Below are 18923 nucleotides of genomic sequence, written 5' to 3' on the forward strand. Positions count from 1 at the left end.
CTATCAAAACCAATTTCCTGGCTGCAATATTGTAGTTATGCAGTATGTTACTGCTGGGGAAATTGGATGAAGGGTATATAGGATCTCTACATATAATTTTCATACAACTGCGTATCAATCTATAATTATCTCAAAATAAAAAGTTAAAAGCACTTTTTTAAATCCAGTAAGAAAAAAAATTGACGACCCTATACAGTTAACAAGTATTTCAAAGATATCATTACAGATGACTGATTTTCAGGCTCCCAAGTGGGCAGCCACATAATTAACCTCCATCTACTACTCAGAATCCACAGATTTATTTTTCCTCTCTTCCTTCTTTCTCCTCTTTCCCTCAACACCCTATAAGCCTCCTTCATAACTGGTTGTAAGAGAGAACCACAGCATATGTGTGTGTATGTATATGTGTGTACAATGCAATACCATGTTCTCTCTAGTTTTATACAAACATACACAGAGGTGGTTTTTGTTTTTTTTATCATTATTAGCATTCTGTGCTCTTGGTTCCCAATTTCAAACCCTATGATTTGGCACATTTTATACTCCCCTTTAAAAATAATTGAAATGTTTGTTGTTTTTTGTGACAGTAATTGCTTTCAGCCCCTACCTCCAAGCCACCTCAAGGTAAGCGGCCCCTTAAAAAAAAAAAAAAAAAAAATGTTTCCATATGTTTGCTCTGCAGTTTGGGTTGATCACTGGTGAAGCCTACACAATATGGTATCTTCTGTGCACTCAAGCAGAAGATAATAATTGCTAATTTTATAGAGTTAAGTTAGATACTTTTTCTAACCACTTATGTACACTCTATTAGTAAGCCACTGCTCCTGGGCTTAGCATTGGTATATTGAACACGGTATACTATACAAAGAAGTACAATAACATACCCTGTATTAAAAACACCCAATTAATACATGGCAGAAGCTAATTTACTTGTAGTTCTGACTTGCCCTTCCTCAGAGAGCTGTCACAGCAGGCATTATTCCCATACTTTTCCCCTACCTTGGCTTTCCAAACTACTCATCAGTTTTAATAAGCCCTGACTCAGGGCTTCTGTTTGACACACACATACACACATACACATACACATACACACACACACACACACACACACACACACACACTCACATTCATGTGTATATTGTATATGCATTTACTTCTATGTAATTTTATCATGTGCACATGATATACATACATATGAGTTAGCATCTAATATAAATTCTCTGTATAACAATCATGGGATAGTACTCTTTTTCCAACTTGTTATAAGAAAAATACCTTTTTTTTTTAAAGTTTATTTATTTAAAGAGAGAGCAAGCAGGCATGCATGCATACACACAGGGGAGGGGCAAAGAGAGGGAGAGAGAGAATCCCAAGCTGGCTCCACTCTGTCAGTGCAGAGGTCAATGTGGGCTCAATCCCACAAACTGTGAGATCATGACCTGAACCAAAATCAAGAGTTTGGCACGATTGAGCTACCCAGGTGCCCCAAGAAAAATACCTTTCTGGGTGCCCGGGTGGCTCAGTCAGTTAAGCATCCAACTCTTGATTTCAGGTCAAGTTATGACTGCATGTCTTAAGATCGAGCCAGCCCTGCATGTACTCAGAACTGGGCATGGAGCCTGCTTCAGGTTCTCTCTCTCCCTCTCCCCTTCTTCCCTTCTCCCACTCATGCTCCCTCTCCCTCCGCCCCTTGCCCACTCACACACCCTCTCCCTCTCCCTCTAAAAATATAAAAATGAAAATAAAAAAATAAACGTTCTACTATATTCTCAGGCTAGTAACTCAACATTCTTCTACCCACCTCTCATGTTAGTTTCTATTTGGGGGAATAAGGATATGCTCTGCTGCCAAAAATGTCTTTTACAAATGTTCAAAGAAATAAAAACAAAGTATTTTTCTTGTGGCATTTCTTACACAATGGCCCCAAATGTCAGTTTTATACACTACAGCTATTAGTGTACTGTTTTCAATTTTAGAGAAACACTCCGGTAATCAAATGATGTACTTACCCAAAATGACTAAGATTCGTGGAATTAAACACTCATTCATTCATTAACCTTCCCATTAATGTATAAATTTTTTGTATCTTGCTCTTAAATATACAATCTTAATTTTTTCCTAATCTTCCTCAGAAAGATAATTTTTAAAATATTAAAGAAATAGTTTTCATTTCTAAGCAAATCTGAACTTCAATAAGCAGTCTTAACAGAGTATGCTCTTAAATACCCAATGAAAAACGATATTAAAACAGCACAATTAAAGCTGTGTAAGTTTTACCTTAATTCTTCTCTCGGTATCATCTAATTTTAACTCTGCGGAAACCAGTTTCTTTGCCAAATCATCTCGTTCAGGTAGGTGTCTAGCTTCAGAGATCTTTTTCAGTTTCTGCAAGGAAAATTTTGTCCTATATAGTTCTCCTTCAGTATCTTTCACCCTTTTCTCAGTTGCCCGTTCTTTCTCTTGAGATTTTCTTAAGCGTTCTTTGAGTGCTGTAATCTCATTGTTATGATGAGCAATAAGTTGTGAGATTTCATTTTCTGTATCTTCAAACTTATTCAGGGCTTTCTCCTGTCTGTATTGAAGCCTTTTCAAAGCCTTATTTTCTTTTAGCAGCTCAGCTAACTTGACCTGGAGTTCAGTTACTTCATTCTGCAATTCATTGATTTTTAGCAGTCTTGCAGAAAGAACCCGTTTTGTAACAAGATCAGTATCTTTCCGAAGTGGCTCCCTATTGAGGCTCTGGGAGCGAAATCCCACTCGGACTCCCTTTCTGTTTGGTGGATCCTTAGGGCTTGGCTTCCTAGCAGCTAAAAAGGAAACAGTAACAATGTAAAGTGAGAGCCCTACCAATGTAATATTACTTATTCATTCTAACACAAGTGGATCCATAACATTCTTTAATTATATTGTTCCTTAAAAAATGACCTTACAAAATTTAAGTATCAGGTTTTAGAGGTCTTAATATAATGTTAATGTATATAAATATACATATATTTATATACTGCTTTTATTAAGAAACATTCAGAATCTTTTAAGAAAGGTCAAGAATATTCTGACTTATCAAAATGATATCTCAATAGTTTACAGGGAATTATTTTACACTGCTTTAAAATATGGCAGTATCAGTGGTATCTCCCTCTCTCTGCCCCTCCCCCATTCGCACTCTGTCTCTCTCAAAAATAAACATTGAAAAAAAAAATTTTTTTAATGCCAGTATCAGGCTTTACCATTTTCAACTTTATAGATAAGATGGCAAACCAGAATTCGAACATAGTCATCATCACCATTAGCATGGTGTTTAATAAACACTGGACAAAACATTGTGATATTCAAGTAATTTATGCCAAGATATTTGGGATTATAATTCAGAATGATGAAATGTACATTTTCTCTAAATTAACCAGAACTTTTTCTTTATTTGGGGAAAGAAGATTACAACATATTATACAACAAGAAGACTTGGGTTTGGGACTCTGATTTACCACTTAAGAACTTCCTGGCAATTCGGCTAAATCTTTCCAGGTCTATTTTCCCCACCCATAGAATTAGGATAACAGCACCTATATAACTAGGTTGTTGTGAGGACTAAACAAAGAATTCATATAAAATAGGAAGTTCTCCACAAATATTCTCTGGCACAATAAGAACCTAATCCCATTTATCAGCGATTAAAAATGAAAAACACTTTTAGCAGTACAGACATGATTTTAAATGCTTGCTCAGGGGCTTTCTTTTGTGTAAGGTTCAATCAAAAACATTTGATGCAATTTGAGAACAAGACAAAAACAAAAAAACTACACCCTAAAAAATATATGCATATGAAATCCTTAAACTATACATATTAAATAACGTTTCGCAAAAATTTGGAATGTCATTATTTATACTAAAAGTTTATTAAACTTGGGCCCCAGTGTACAGAGCCCCTGTCCTTTAAAAGAGGCATCTGGAAGCCTGCCACAGTTGAGAATAATGAACTTTAATCGCCAAGGTGACTGCAGTTTTTAAGAAGGAAATGCATTCCAGATGAAAAAAAAAAAAAAAAGAAAAGAAAAACTAGAAAATTTAACCTTTCCCTACCCATCTCTCTAGTCATGGATACCTTAATTCCATTATTTAAACAAGTAATATTTACAATTTACATTACAAAATTTCATTTAAAAAACAGAAGATTCTAATGACTGTTTTGAATGTGTACTGATTTGGGATTCCAGTTCTAAAAATGTGTGAATACACAAAAGGAAGTGGTAAAGCCTACTTGTAACTCTGAAACTACACTATCCAATATAGTAGTAGTCACTAGCCACATGTAGCTACTGAGAGATTTGAAACATGGGCAGTCCAAAATGAGATCTGGTATACTGTGAAGTACATACTGAATTTCAAAGACTTAGTTCAAAAAAAAAAAAAAAAAAAAAGCAAGCACAATGTTCCAAACATAATGTTTTATATTAACTACATTTAGAAACAGTAATATTTTGGGGGTGCCTGGGTGGCTCAGTCAGTTAAGCGTCCGACCTGATTTGACTCAGGTCACGATCTCAGCATTCATGAGATCAAGCTAGGCATCAGGCTCTGGGCTGACAGCGTGCAGCCTGCTTAGGATTCTCTCTCTCCCTCTCCCTGTGCCCCTCTCCTATGCACGTTCACTCTTTCTCCAAAAAAATGAATAAATAAATAAATAAATAAGATAATATTTTGGATATGTTGGTTTAAATGAAGTATATTATTAAAATTAATTTTACCTGTTTTTCTTTTTTCATATAGTTATCAGACAATATAAAATTGCATGTGTGGCCTACATTTGTGACTTGCATTATATTTCCTGTGGATAGCACTGCTCTAATTTTAAATTGGGGCATCCATCATTTCAATTTTCTTTCTTTCCCAACATACTGAGTTAGTAACAGTTTTGGTATCCGTATACTATTATGGAATATGTACTCAACTCTTAGAATGACAGAAACTTTATACATAAAAATGATTATAAAGATGAGTATTAATTCTTCCAAATTTATGTTTTATGTATGAAATCATATTGCTCAGCAAACAAGATTTCATACAAATAGAAACTTATTTGAAAAGTTAAAGCCTATATAAGAATCGACAGAATTTTCCTCTAATATACTTCAGCTATTCAGTCAAACAGAAAGGCCTTCCAAAACCAACTTTTTCACATCCTAATAATTGGAACATTGATTTACAGCATATTCTATTCATATGACTACAAACTGATCATAAAAAGGACACTTAACCTAATTCAAAAATATTTCCTAAATGCCATTTACTTATTTTCATTTTTAAAACTATCAAGATGAAATACAGTGCTAATTCAAGTGAGAAGAGAAAAGATGATTGACTGTCATGTATATCACTCTTCATTTGCCCCTTGCTAAGTCAGTATGAAAAAGAGGGTGAGAAAGTATTGCTTTTTTTCCTCCTTCAGGTGATAAAAATAAAATATGACTCCTTTAAAAAGCATGCAGTTGGGGCGCCTGGGTGGCGCAGTCAGTTGGGCGTCCGACTTCAGCCAGGTCACGATCTCGCGGTCCGTGAGTTCGAGCCCCGCGTCGGGCTCTGGGCTGATGGCTCAGAGCCTGGAGCCTGTTTCTGATTCTGTGTCTCCCTCTCTCTCTGCCCCTCCCCCGTTCATGCTCTGTCTCTCTCTGTCCCAAAAATAAATAAACGTTGAAAAAAAAAAAAAAATAAATAAATAAATAAAAAACATGCAGTTAAAAAAAATGTAGTAAAGATGAATTACATATCTACAAAAAAACTCGATATTTATATTATTGGTAACACACGAGATAGAAAACATATATAACATATAATATACAAACATGTATAACCTAAACTATCATCAAATTTTATCATTATGCATATAACTTTTGATAGAACAATTTCATTTTTAAAAATAATTAGATATGCTGATAATTAAAAAGAGAAAGGAAGAATATGCTATCAAACATTCAAATCCACAAATTCAAGTGTTCAAGATGCTGTTTTAATTACATGTGTTCTTTCCTTAGTTTAGTATACACTGGCAGTTGCAACTTAAATAGCATATTCTATTTACCACTAACTCAGTGTTTAAGGAAACACTAAAGTGCTTAAATGTAACTGGTATGGTCCTGTTGATTGATCTAAGGTAGACAAATTACCACAGATTTTAATTCAGAAGGCAATACAAAGCAGAAAATAGTAAAAGTCAGACTAAAGACAATAACAGATTTTTCTGGGTGATGTTGGAACTGTTTTTCATAGATTTTTCTCAATTATCTTCTTAAATAAGGTAAAGTTTAAGAATTTCTCTTTAATTAGGTAGCCTCCTAAATTGCTTCGGGGAAGTAGTAAAAAATTAAAGTATTCCTGCAAGTAATTCACGAAGTATGTAAATTATTTCTTAGGAGTAAATGGGCATTGTCTAAGATTCAACCCTAAAGTCTGTTTATTCTTAATTAGATAGCAAAAGTTTAATATCAGATCATGCTTTCAACCACAAAATCAAAACAAGAGGCTCACACTGAGGAAAAGACCAAAAAACTTGTAGCACTGTACTAGAGAAAGAAAGAAAAGAAAGGAAATAAAAGAAGAGGAATGAAAAGGAAAGAAAGGAAGAGAAAGAAAAAGCACTCAATTGTTGTTAAGTATGAACATCCCTGGGAAGTTAGATCAGGGGTCCATGAAAGGGTTGCTTTCAAAATTAACATACATTCTTTGCTGATTTTTTCAAAGCAAATGTTACTTTTCAAAGTAAAAATTTATAAAGGCAAATTTAATTACACCCCTGCTTAAATCTATTCTATAGCTAACTATTTCTCCACAGGAACAGACAGTCAATATATTATTATAGGATTCAAGGTGTTTCATGACCTGGCCCCTGTTTCAGTTCCCAATTTTACCCCTCCCCGCCTTGCAATCTAAACTATATAATCTTTCTAAATGGGGCTGTTATAGCTGTGCTGCATTTATTAATGAACACTATGATTAACTCATTTGCCTTAGTTTATAATTCTGTAGTGTATTTTTCTACGGTAGTCCTTACATATTTTGTCACTAAGTACATCAGAGGTTTTTGACCAGAAATTCATTAAGACAAAGAAGAGACTTCTAGAATATTGCCTTGTCAAATATGTATTAATATGTAGTTCCAGACTAGTAACATTTTAATAAGACAAATTATTTCTAATGATTAATCTTGTTTGCATTATAACACAGTTTAATAGAAAACAGAGTGGTGGTCCCAAGTACCAAATTCCATTTCTAAAATTAATTTGAACTTTTGTAGTAAGCGCTGTGTAACCTAGAGGAAGTAATTTTACTCAATCTATAAAAATGCCCCTTAAGTGTGTTATAGCAATGGCTTCTGCTGCTTTTTAAAAGTGGAGACTTAAAAAGGTACTACTTTGTGATTTTTTTTTTTTTGCCTGTATAGTACCTCAGAAACACCAAGACAAGAATTTATTTAGAAAGAATAAAACAAAATGAGAAGGCTTATGTACAGTTCTTTCTTCTGTATATAGTATGATTTTTATTATAACAAAGGATAATACACAGTACCATAAGCAACTATATATACAAAACTATGTGTATATAACACACACAAACACACACACACACATATATATATAAATCAGCCCATTTCCATGCACATATCAATATACATAGTAATAGAAGAGTTTCATTCATACAACTTTCCTTAAACACTTAAAATGAGTCTTCTAGACTCTCTTTTAGAATGCTTACCTTGGTGATGTACTTGGCTATCTGAAATCTGTCTTTTAGGATTTTTTCCCTTTTTACTCTTAGGTGAAGAGGACTTGACTAGCGATGACCGGCCAGAAGATTGTTGAGTAGTTTCCAAATCAGATGAAGAATGAGAGTAATAATGTTTGTCTGTCTTACTTTCTTGATCATTATCTGGACTTCTTTCTCTTTCCCCCATGGTTTTTGAAAAATGTTCTCTATTCACATAATTTCACAGATTTCCTTTCTCCAAAAAAATCCATGACAAGCCTGAAGAGCAACCTTTAGAGTCTTCAGATCCTGGTGATAATATTCATGTCTGCAATTTGTTTTCTCTAGATATCTGTAGTAGAGATTAGCCCATTAGCAACCAGAAGATACATATTTGTTCTTACAATTAAGGAAAGAGGGAAGGAAACTCATTATATTTTGTGAAATAGGTTTTATAGTTTATTATAATAAAAGATACTTAAAGCAAATAAATACTGCTTATAATTTTTAAAAGAGGCTATAATTCAATTCATCCCTATTTTCACATTGTTATTTACAGTCTATAGAAAAGACAGAATGGGGGCGCCTGAGTGGCGCAGTCGGTTAAGCGTCCGACTTCAGCCAGGTCACGATCTCGCGGTCCGTGAGTTCGAGCCCCGCGTCAGGCTCTGGGCTGATGGCTCAGAGCCTGGAGCCTGTTTCCGATTCTGTGTCTCCCTCTCTCTCTGCCCCTCCCCCGTTCATGCTCTGTCTCTCTCTGTCCCAAAAAAATAAATAAAAAAACGTTGAAAAAAAAATTAAAAAAAAAAGACAATGTTGTAGCTTGGACAGAGAACATACAAAGCACCTAATATATAATTGTTTCTGAATAAATGCTAACTGAATTTGACTCCCCTGAATCTTAAGATTTATATTAAACACAAATGCTGATTTTTGAGAGATGAATAATGACCATTATTCACCATTTTTTTCTTTTCTGGGGAGGCAGGGAGTGGTAAAGGCAAGCCTACTACTAGAAACAAACAAACAAAAAAAACTACATAAAAATGTAAAATTAAAGTATGTAAAAAATTAACCAAATTTAAACACCTGGTGAAAAAGTTGCAATATGACAGAAAAATAGTTATCATCCTTAACAAATAAATAAATAACTCCTATGACCCCACGAGAAAAATATGAGGTCAAAAGTTAAATGGGCAAATACACGTTAAGACCCACAGCCGGCAGTGCACTCAAAGAAAAAAGGGCAGGGTGTGCCCAGGGGGCCTTCAGTGGTCATGAGTTTGAGCCTCAAGCTGGGGTGTAGAGATTACTTAAATAAATATTTTTTTAATGCTGCTGGAATGCCTATCAAGAGAAGATCCACAGTGGGGCACCTGGGTGGCTCACTCAGTTGAGCACCCAATTCTTGAATTCAGTTCAGGTCATGATCTCATGGTTCATGAGACTGAGCCCCACATTGGGCTCTGCACTGATAGCATGGAGCCCGCTTTGGACTTTCTCTCCCCCCTCTCTGCCTCTCCCCTACTCACGCTCGTTCGCACTCTCTCTCAAAATAAATAAACATTAAAAAAAAAAAGATCCACAGGATATTTGGGAAAAAAAGTTGGCAAGATATATTAAAACTTTAATTATGTTTTTAACCTTTGGCCCAATAATCCCATTCCTATGTAATAAGAAAATAATCCTAAAATTAGGGGAAAAGTTATGCACAAATGTTTATGCAGTACAATTTTTTTTATTTTTTTTCAATATATGAAGTTTATTGTCAAATTGGTTTCCATACAACACCCAGTGCTCATCCCAAAAGGTGCCCTCCTCAATACCCATCACCCACCCTCCCCTCCCTCCCACCCCCCATCAAATATGCAGTACAATTTAAAAAAAAAAAGGAAGCAAACAAAATCTCTAACAATAGCAGAATAATTAAGAATATTGTAAAAATCAATACAGCATAATATCGTGCCGTTGTTAGAAAAACTTATAAAATGTTTGTGTTACCAGAGGAAATGTTTATACTACTAGGGTAAAGAAAAAATTCAAACTAGTGAACACAATATGATCTCAACTACACATATTCATAAAAAAAAAAACCAAAAACCCAAAAGTAAGGAGTACTCTTCCCTGATGAAGTGAAAAATATTTGCAAAGTAAGGGATATATATACACCCAAATAGTGTCTGAGCAGCATGGATTTTAGATGATTTTTTCTCTCTTTATATATTTTTATTTTCTATTAAAATAAAATTAGATTACTTTTTTAATTGGAATAATCGTTTTTAATATTAAAAAAAATCCCACTGATGAAATTACTATTACAAGTATAGTGCTTCTAGCACTATATGAAAGAAACATATGCGCAAGGTGGCACTACTACTGTTCATTGCAGTATTACAGTGGTAGAGAAGTAAAACAATCAAAGGACCATCAATGAGGAACTAGCTACATATAACCACACAGTGAAGTACAATACTACCAAGCTACTAAGGGAATGAGGACTACCTCTGTGTATTTTCTGCAGTCTGGAGTGACCTCCACAATGTATTAAGCACAAGAATATGGAGAAATCATGTATAGTCTTTCTTCATCAAAGAGAGATTACAAATTTGCATACATAATGCTTTATATTTTTAAAAAGGAAAAAGATAAAGAAACACTTAATGGCGGGGGGGGGGGGGAAGAAGGGTTCTGTAAGGCAAGGCTGTCCAATAAAACTTTCATCAAGAATGGAAATATTCTATAATCTGTGCTGTCCAGTATGGTAGCTGGCCACATATGGCTACTGGGCACCCTGAAATGTGGTAAATGTGACTGAATAACTAATTTCTTAATTTTGTTGAATTTTAATTAACTTAAGTTTTTAAAGCTGCATATACTGGTGCTTGCCTCATTGAATCTCAATGATCTCATCTTTAAAGACAATAATAATAGTAACTTCCTTAGAGAACTGCTATGACAGTTAAATGGGATAATTCAATAACTATGACACAATAAGCACTTGGTAAAAATCAACTATTTACAATTCAAACATACAAGATATTCAGTAAATTGATTGATATTCCTTGTCAAATTGTTTTAATTCCAATAATATAACTAAAAGTTGATTATATGGTATAGATGGGGATTATTTGTTTATATGCATATAGCAGAAGCAACTCCCTATGACCTATCACATCTTAATCAGAGGTGCCTAACTTTTCATTGCAAAAGGTAGAACCTACAAAACATTACCTGTCATTTACCTCCTATGCACCAACACCCACTCTCCCCCATCCCACCTCAAATATATGCATAAAGTTTTTAAAAAAGGAAACATCCACTGACCCATTATTCAAGTCCCTTTCCCTGGAATAACTATTTTAATGGCTTATACTTTCATGCTTATGCTATTTCTTGAATTAGCAACTTGAGACTATAAAAGATGAGGATTTAACTTGTGACTCATTTTAAATGTTTGCAACATGCAACGGCTTGTTGGGTTATGCAAGGTTTTTTCCTTAGAATTCCTAATTGTCCTTTTATCCTATTGAAAGGAAAAAACCACCTTTCTATATCACTAATATTTACCCAGCTTCCTAGTCATTCTATCTACAGGCTAAATCCATTCCATTCTTCCTCTTAAAGACATTTTCCTTGGGGACCAATTATTTCCTATTCTACTTTAAACAATTACTTTGTATATCTGTTATACCACTGTCATTCTGGAATCACTTTTATAGTACTTGAGTTGACCCACCATTTCTAGTAGCTCATGTCACCGTCTTTAGTTTTGATCATTTTACTGATCCATATCCTCAAATAACTTCAACAGAAAGGGTATATAGATAGGTTAAGAGGTAAATGTTCTGAGTCCTTATATACCTGAGAATGTCTTTATTTTGCCCTCCAATTTGATACTTTTCATAGGTTCTGCATTCTAAGTTAAGTCATTTTCTCTCAGAACTTTAAAGACACTGCTCCACTGTCTTCTAAACCCTGAAGAGGTTCTTGCTAGATGTTACAGTCATTCTCTTATTCAACATGTATTTCTTTTGAACTTTTACCATGTAACCATAAAGAAAACAACAACAACAATAATCCTTGCCATTATGGAGTTTACACTCTAGTTATGCTCATCTGATTCTCATTCCTTTATAGGTTATCTTTTTTTTTCCCCCTCCTTAGGAGCTTTTAGAATTTTCCCTCCTCTTATACTGCAATTCCACAACGTGCCTAGGTGTGGGTCATTTTTTTCATTGATTGTGTTGCCCCTTTATCTCCCTCCTTCTTTTAATATTGAAACAAATATCTTTAAGCACTAGAAATGTTATGTTACTTTTCTGATAACCCACTTTCCTGTTTACTCTTTTTAAAACTGACTAAATAAGTGACTAAATAACAAACCTGCTCTCTGTGTTTCTATTTTCAAATAGAAACTTACTCAACTTATCTTTTAACTATCCAGGGTTGTTCTGTTTTTTGTTTTTAATTTGTATAAACACTTTAATTTCCAATAAATCTTTCTTACTATGATTTTTTAATAATTATTCCGTTCTTGCTTTACTGAGGCAATACATTTTTATTTCTCTGAGAACACTAGACATTTTATTTATTTTTTTTTTTTAATGTTTGTTTTTGAGAGAGCCAGTGTGTGAGTGGGGGAGGGGCACAGAAGCTGAAGGAGGCTCCAGGCTCTGAGCTATTAGCTCAGAGACCAACGAGGGGCTCCAGTGGGGCTCAAACTCACGAACTGTGAGATTATGACCTGAGCTGAAGTCGGGCACTTAGCCAACCTAGTCACCAGGTGCCTCCATTTTGTTTGTTTTAAATTAAGATCTCTTCTGATTCAGGAACTATCTGTTTCACATGGTGAAAGTTTTTCTCTTCACCATAGAATTTTCATTTATAATACTGCTGGTTTTATTTTTTTAAAGGTAATTATTGGTTGTCCACTGATAAATAAGAAGAAAAAAGAAGAATGAATGGAAAACAAGTACATATGAGTAGGGGTTCCTGATAGGCACACTATGCTTTAGGATGAACAGCAGAGAATCAGTCATTTTCCATGGGGCTCCCCTAGATGAGGAGGGATAATGTCCAGATACAAATGTCCACCATGACAACTGTACTTCTCCTTTAGAGTTGTCTTTATTTTTATTTCCAGAAAAAATGACTTCTGTATTTTTTGATTGGAAAGAAAAGGAGTGGTGAAGGGCAGGGAATATTATACTGAGTCACTCTGTATGGGATTCAGTGGAAAAGGAGGCATAACTATTATATAGTTATATATTTATATAGTTATATATATAGTTATACATATAGTTATATGTTATAACTATAATTACATAGTTATAACTATATATATATATAGTTATGTAGTTATATAGTTATAACTATATATATAGTTATATAGTTATATATCTCAACTATTCTTCCCATTTTCAGTTACCCTTGGTCTCTGACTTTTCAAATGCTACGATTCTCTAAGATCCTGTTAAATATATCTGAACTTTCTTTGCTATAGTTCCCTCTTGAATATTTTGACATAGTTTTCTCTGTTTTAATGTTTCATCCATCATTATTCTTTTCCTCTTTCAGAAAATGTGCTGCGATGTTTTATCAGAGAGTACCCGACCATCCCTTCAAAGTTATAGGTTCATTCTGTTGTTCTTCTCTAATATAGTTTTAATGTGGTCTTCAAGAAGAGAGGAGAAAAATACAAATCTACACCTTTAATTTGTTAATATAACAAATATATTTTAAGCCAATTATTTCTAAGTTATTCCCACCGTTTTAAGGCAACTTGATATAAGCAATCACTTTTCCAAAATCCACACAACTGCAATTCATACACCAAGTCAGTCAACAAAAATTAGTGATGGTAAAGATGCCATTATAAACAATGAGGAAAGCAATTTGAGCAAGAATACACTGTGAGTTCTTTTAGAGCAGGGTCTGGCTCTTCCATCAAAGAGAGACAACTAAGAAAAAGTCATAATGTCCTTTATTCCTTTAGGGAATATATAAAAGATATGTACATATAATATATATGAATATATATCCTTCATATATTCCTTAAAAATATTGCCTGTTAATTATATGAGAAAACTTTAAAAGTGACAAAATTCAAGAGTAACCCCAAAAATACTAGAGAATATCTTATCTTTACCCAGTTTCTGATTGAGGATCTATTCTGAACTAAGGTGGGTATTTCTTTTTTTATTTTTAAAAATTTTTTTAATGTTTATTTATTTTTGAGAGAGAGATTGACAGAGTGTGAGCAGGGGATGGGCAGAGAGAGGCAGAATCTGAAGCAGGCTCCAGGCTCTGAGCTGTCAGCACAGAGCCTGACATGGGGCTTGAACTCACAAACCATGAGATCATGACCTGAGCTGAAGTCGGATGCTCAACCAACTGAGCCACGGAGGTGCCCCATAAGGTGGGTATTTCTAACCTACATATACTTGTGACATCCTATAATATGTTATAATCCTTCATGAAAACAAACATTCTTTAGAAAATATAGCACTCAATGACTTAAGCCTTCCCAAGGAGTAGACTCTTAGACAACTATGAAAATTTACTTTTAAAAAATTAGTGGGGCACCTGGGTGGCTCGGCCATTGACAGTCCAACTTCAGCTCAGGTCATGATCTTGCAGCTTGTGAGTTCGAGCCCCACGTCGGGCTCTGTGCTGACAGCTCAGAGCCTGGAACCTACTTCAGATTCTGTGTCACCCCCTCTCTCTTTCCCCTCATGCTCATGCTCTTTCTCTCTCAATAATAAATAAACATTAAATTTTTTAAATAAAAAAATAAATAAATAATTAGTACTTAGACCTCGTGGAAACAATGTTGCCTGGCTAATAGTACTGCCAGAAAAAGTCCGCATAAGCAAACAAAAAGTAACAAATTAAAAACAAAAAGACCCTAAACACTAGGCTAAAAGAAAAAGGAAGATGAAGTAAGGCAACTAATAAAACAACTACTAATTTTTCTTACAAAGTATAACTATTAAACAACCAATGACTCAACAAAGAAATCAAAAAGAAAATAAAACACATAGGAACAAATGAAAATGAAAACACAGCAGTCCAAAATCCTTTGGGACACAGTGAAAACAGTTCTAAGAGGGAAATTCATAATGATTTGTACTTACCTCAAGAAACAAGCAAAATCTCAAATAAGCAATCTAACCCAGCACCTAAAGAAGCTTCAAGAGGAAAAGGCCCAAAGCTTGTAAAAGGAAAGAAATAATAAAGATCAGAGTGAAATAAAGACTAAAAAAAAGAAAAGATTAATGAAACCAAGAGCTGGTTCTTTGAAAAGAAAAACAAAATTGACAAACCTTTAGCCACACCCACCAAGAAAAAAGAACTCACAAATAAATAAGATCAGAAATTAAAGCGATGTAACAAATGAAATACAAAGAATTAGAATAGAATGCTATGAAAAAAATTTATGACAACAAATTGGGCAATTTAGAAGAAATGGTTATTTTCCTAAATAAATATACAATCTTTCAAAATTGAATCATGAAGAAATAGAAAATCTAAACAGACTGATTACTAGTAAAAAAAAAAAAAATTGAATTGATAATCAAAAAACTCCCAACAAAAATAAATCTAGGATCAGATGTATTCACACGTAAATTCTACCAAAAATTTAAAGAATACCTACTCTCAACATTTTTTCAAAGAAGACATATAGATGGCCAACAGACACAAGAAAAGATGCTGATTATCACTGAACATCAGGGAAATACAAATCAACACTACAGTGAGATATCACCTCACACCTGATAGAATGGCTAAAATCAACAACACAAGAAACAACGAGTGTGGGCAAGGATGTGGAGAAAGGGGAACCCTCTTGCACTGCTGGTGGAATGCAAACTGGTGCAACCACTCTGCGAAACAGTATGGAGGTTCCTCAAAAAGTTAAACATAAAACTACCCTATGATCCAACAATTGCACTACTAAGTATTTACCCACAGAATACAAAAACACTAATTTAAAGTGATACACGCATCCTGATATTTATAGCAGCATTATCTACAATAGCCAAACCATGGAAACAATCCAAGTATCCACTGACTGATAAATGGATAAAGATGATACGGTATATATACACAATGGAATATTACCCAGCCATAAAAAGGCATGAAATCTTGCCATTTACAATAGCATAGATGGAGCAAAAGACTATTATGCTAAGTGAAATAAGTCAGTCAGAGAGACAAATAAACCTTATGATTTCATTCATATGTGGAATTTAAGAAACAAAACAAAAAAACTTAGGGGAAAAACTGAGAAGCAAACCAGGAATGGACTGATGGTTACTAGAGGAGAGATGGGTGGTGGGATGGGTTAAATAGGTGATGGGGACTAAGGAGTGCACTTGTGATAAGCACTGGATGTTATATGAAAGTGCTGAATCACTAAATCGCACACCTGAAACTAACATTACACTGTAGTTAACTAACTGGAACTTAAATAAAGACTTAAAAAAAAAAGAAAAGAAAAGAAAGAATACCTATTCTCCTCAAACTATTCCAAAAACAGAGGGGGAAGGAAAGCTTCCAGATACATTCTATAAGGTTAGCACTACCATGATACCAAAACCAAAGATACTACTGAAAAAGAAAACTACGAGTCAATATACCTGATGAACATACATGCAAAATTTCAACAAAATATTAGCAAACCACATTCAACAATACATTAAAACAATCATTCAGCATGATCAAGTGGGATTTATTCCAGGAATGCAAGGATAGCTCAATATCTGCAAATCAATTAACATGATACACCACATAACAAAATGAGGGATAAAAATCATATGATCATCTCATTAGATGCAGAAAAAGCATTTGACAAAATTCAAAATTGTTCAAGCCATCTATTAAACAAAAGCTTTCAATGAAGTGCGTTAAAAGAAAACATACTGCAGTATAATAAAGGCAATATATGTCAAACCCACAACTAAACACCATACTTGCTGAAAAACTGAGAGCTTTTACACCAAGATCAGGAACATGACAAGGATGTCTACTCATGACACTTCTACTCAAATAATACTGGATATCCTAGCCACGTCAATCAGACAAGAAAATTTTAAAAAGGCGTCCAAATTGGTAAAGGAAAAAAACTTGTCACTATTTGTAGATAATACAAAACTATACATAGAAAACCCTAAAGACTCTACCAAAACACTGTTAAAGTAAATTAATTCAATAAATTTGCAGGATACAAAAATAATATACAGAAATCTGTTGTGTTTCTATACACTAATACCAAAGTAGCAGAATTTTATTTACAAATTCCATTTACAATTGTTCCACAAAGAATAAAATACCTAAAAATAAATTTAACCAAGAAAGTGAAAGACCTATACTCTCAAAACTATAAAACACTGGGCGCATGGGTAGCTCAGTCAATTAATCATCGGACTCTTGATCTCAGCTCAGGTCAGGATCTCACAATTCATGAGTTTGAGCCCCATGTCAGGCTATGTGCTGTCAGGGCAGAGACTGCTTGGGATTAGCTCTGTCTGTCTCTCTCTTGCTCTTTCTCTCAAAATAAATAAACCTAAAAAAAAAAAAAAAAAAAAAAAAAAAAACCCTGTAAAACACTGATGAAAGAAGTTGACAATGACAGAAGCAAATGGAAAAATACACCATGCTCATAGGTTAGAAGAATTAATGTTGTTAAAATGTCTATACTACTCAGAGTAACATACAGATTCAATGCAATCCCTATCAAAATACCAACAGTATTTTTTTTACAAAACTAGAATAACCCTAAAATTTGAATGGAACTACAAAGACCTCGAACAGCCAAAGTAATTTTGAGAAGGAAGGAAAAAGCTGGAGGAACCACAATCCCAGACAGTACTGGCACAAAAACAGACACATAAATCAATGGAACAATATAGAGAGCTCAGAAATAAACCCGCACTTGTGTGGTAAATTCATTTGACAAAGGAGGGTATATACAATGGGAAAGACAGCCTCTTCAATAAATGGTGTTGGGAAAACTGACCAGGTACATGCAAAATAATGAAACTAGACCATTTTCTTAAACTATACACAAAAATAAATAACACAATAAAGACCTAAATGTGAGACCTGAAACCATAAAACTCCTAGAAGAAAACATAGGCAGTTATCTCTTTGATATAGACCGTAGCAACACTTTTTAGATATTTAAAAAGGGAAGGGAAACAAAGGAAAGGGAAACAAAAAGCAAAAGTAAACTACTGGGACTACACCAAAATAAAAACTTTTCCACAGAAGAGGAAACCATAAACAAAAAGGCAACCTAGTACACCTGTTAAGGGGTTAATATCCAAAATATATAAAGAACTTATACAACTCAACACCTAAAACCAAACAATCCAATTAAAAAATAGGCAGAGAACCTGAACAGACTTTTTCCAAAGACATACAAATGGCCAATGGACACAAGTAAAGATGCTCAATATCACTAATCATCAGGGAAATGCAAATCAAAACCACAATAAGATATCACCTCAAACCAGTCAGAATGGCTTGTATCCAAAAAGAAAAATTATAAGTGCTGGAGAGGATGTGGAGAAAGAGAACTCTCATGCACTGTTGGCAGGAATGTAAACTGGTGCAGCCACTGAGGAAAACAGTATGGAGAGTCTTGAAAAAATTAAAAATAGAAATACCACTATATATTAAAAATAGATATTCCACTACTGGGTATTTACCAAAAGAAAACAAAAACACTCATTTAAAAAGATATATGCACCCTTACATTAAACTACTGCATTATATAGCCAAGATATATATATATATATAATAGCCAAGATACGGAAACAACCCAAGTGTCCATCCACCGACGAATGGATAAAGAGGATGTGGTATATACACAATGAAGTATTACCCAGCCATAAGAAAGAATGAGATCTTGAAATTTCTGACAACACGGGTGGACCCTGAGGGTATTATGCTAAATGAAATAAATCAACTAGAGAAAGACAAATACTATATGATTTCACTTATATATGTGGAATCTGAAAAACAAAACAAATGAACAAATTTTTAAAAATCAGAAACAGACCCATAAATACAGAAAACTGCTGGTTACTCGGGTTGGAGGTGGGGTGCCTGGGATGGGCAAAATGGGTAAAGGGGAATGGGAGGTACAGGATTCCAGTTATGGAATGAATAAGTCATGGGGT

At 34.2% G+C, this 18923-nt stretch overlaps 1 protein-coding gene across 3 annotated transcripts in view; it reads right to left on the reverse strand.

Annotated features, from left to right (window-relative positions):
• LCA5 (lebercilin LCA5) overlaps positions 1 to 18923 on the reverse strand; it is a 144349-nt gene that overhangs the window by 46307 nt on the left and 79119 nt on the right. For all 3 annotated transcript variants that reach the window (XM_045498848.1, XM_045498847.1, XM_045498849.1), the window contains 2 exons: positions 7744 to 8086; positions 2278 to 2807 (listed from right to left, as the gene is read on the reverse strand). In XM_045498848.1, coding sequence (XP_045354804.1) covers positions 2278 to 2807; positions 7744 to 7942 — 729 coding nt within the window. In that variant the 5' untranslated portion in view covers positions 7943 to 8086. The remainder of the gene's footprint in view (positions 1 to 2277; positions 2808 to 7743; positions 8087 to 18923) is intronic.

Source organism: Leopardus geoffroyi, chromosome B2 (genome assembly GCF_018350155.1).
Source record: "Leopardus geoffroyi isolate Oge1 chromosome B2, O.geoffroyi_Oge1_pat1.0, whole genome shotgun sequence".
Lineage (NCBI taxonomy): Eukaryota > Metazoa > Chordata > Mammalia > Carnivora > Felidae > Leopardus > Leopardus geoffroyi.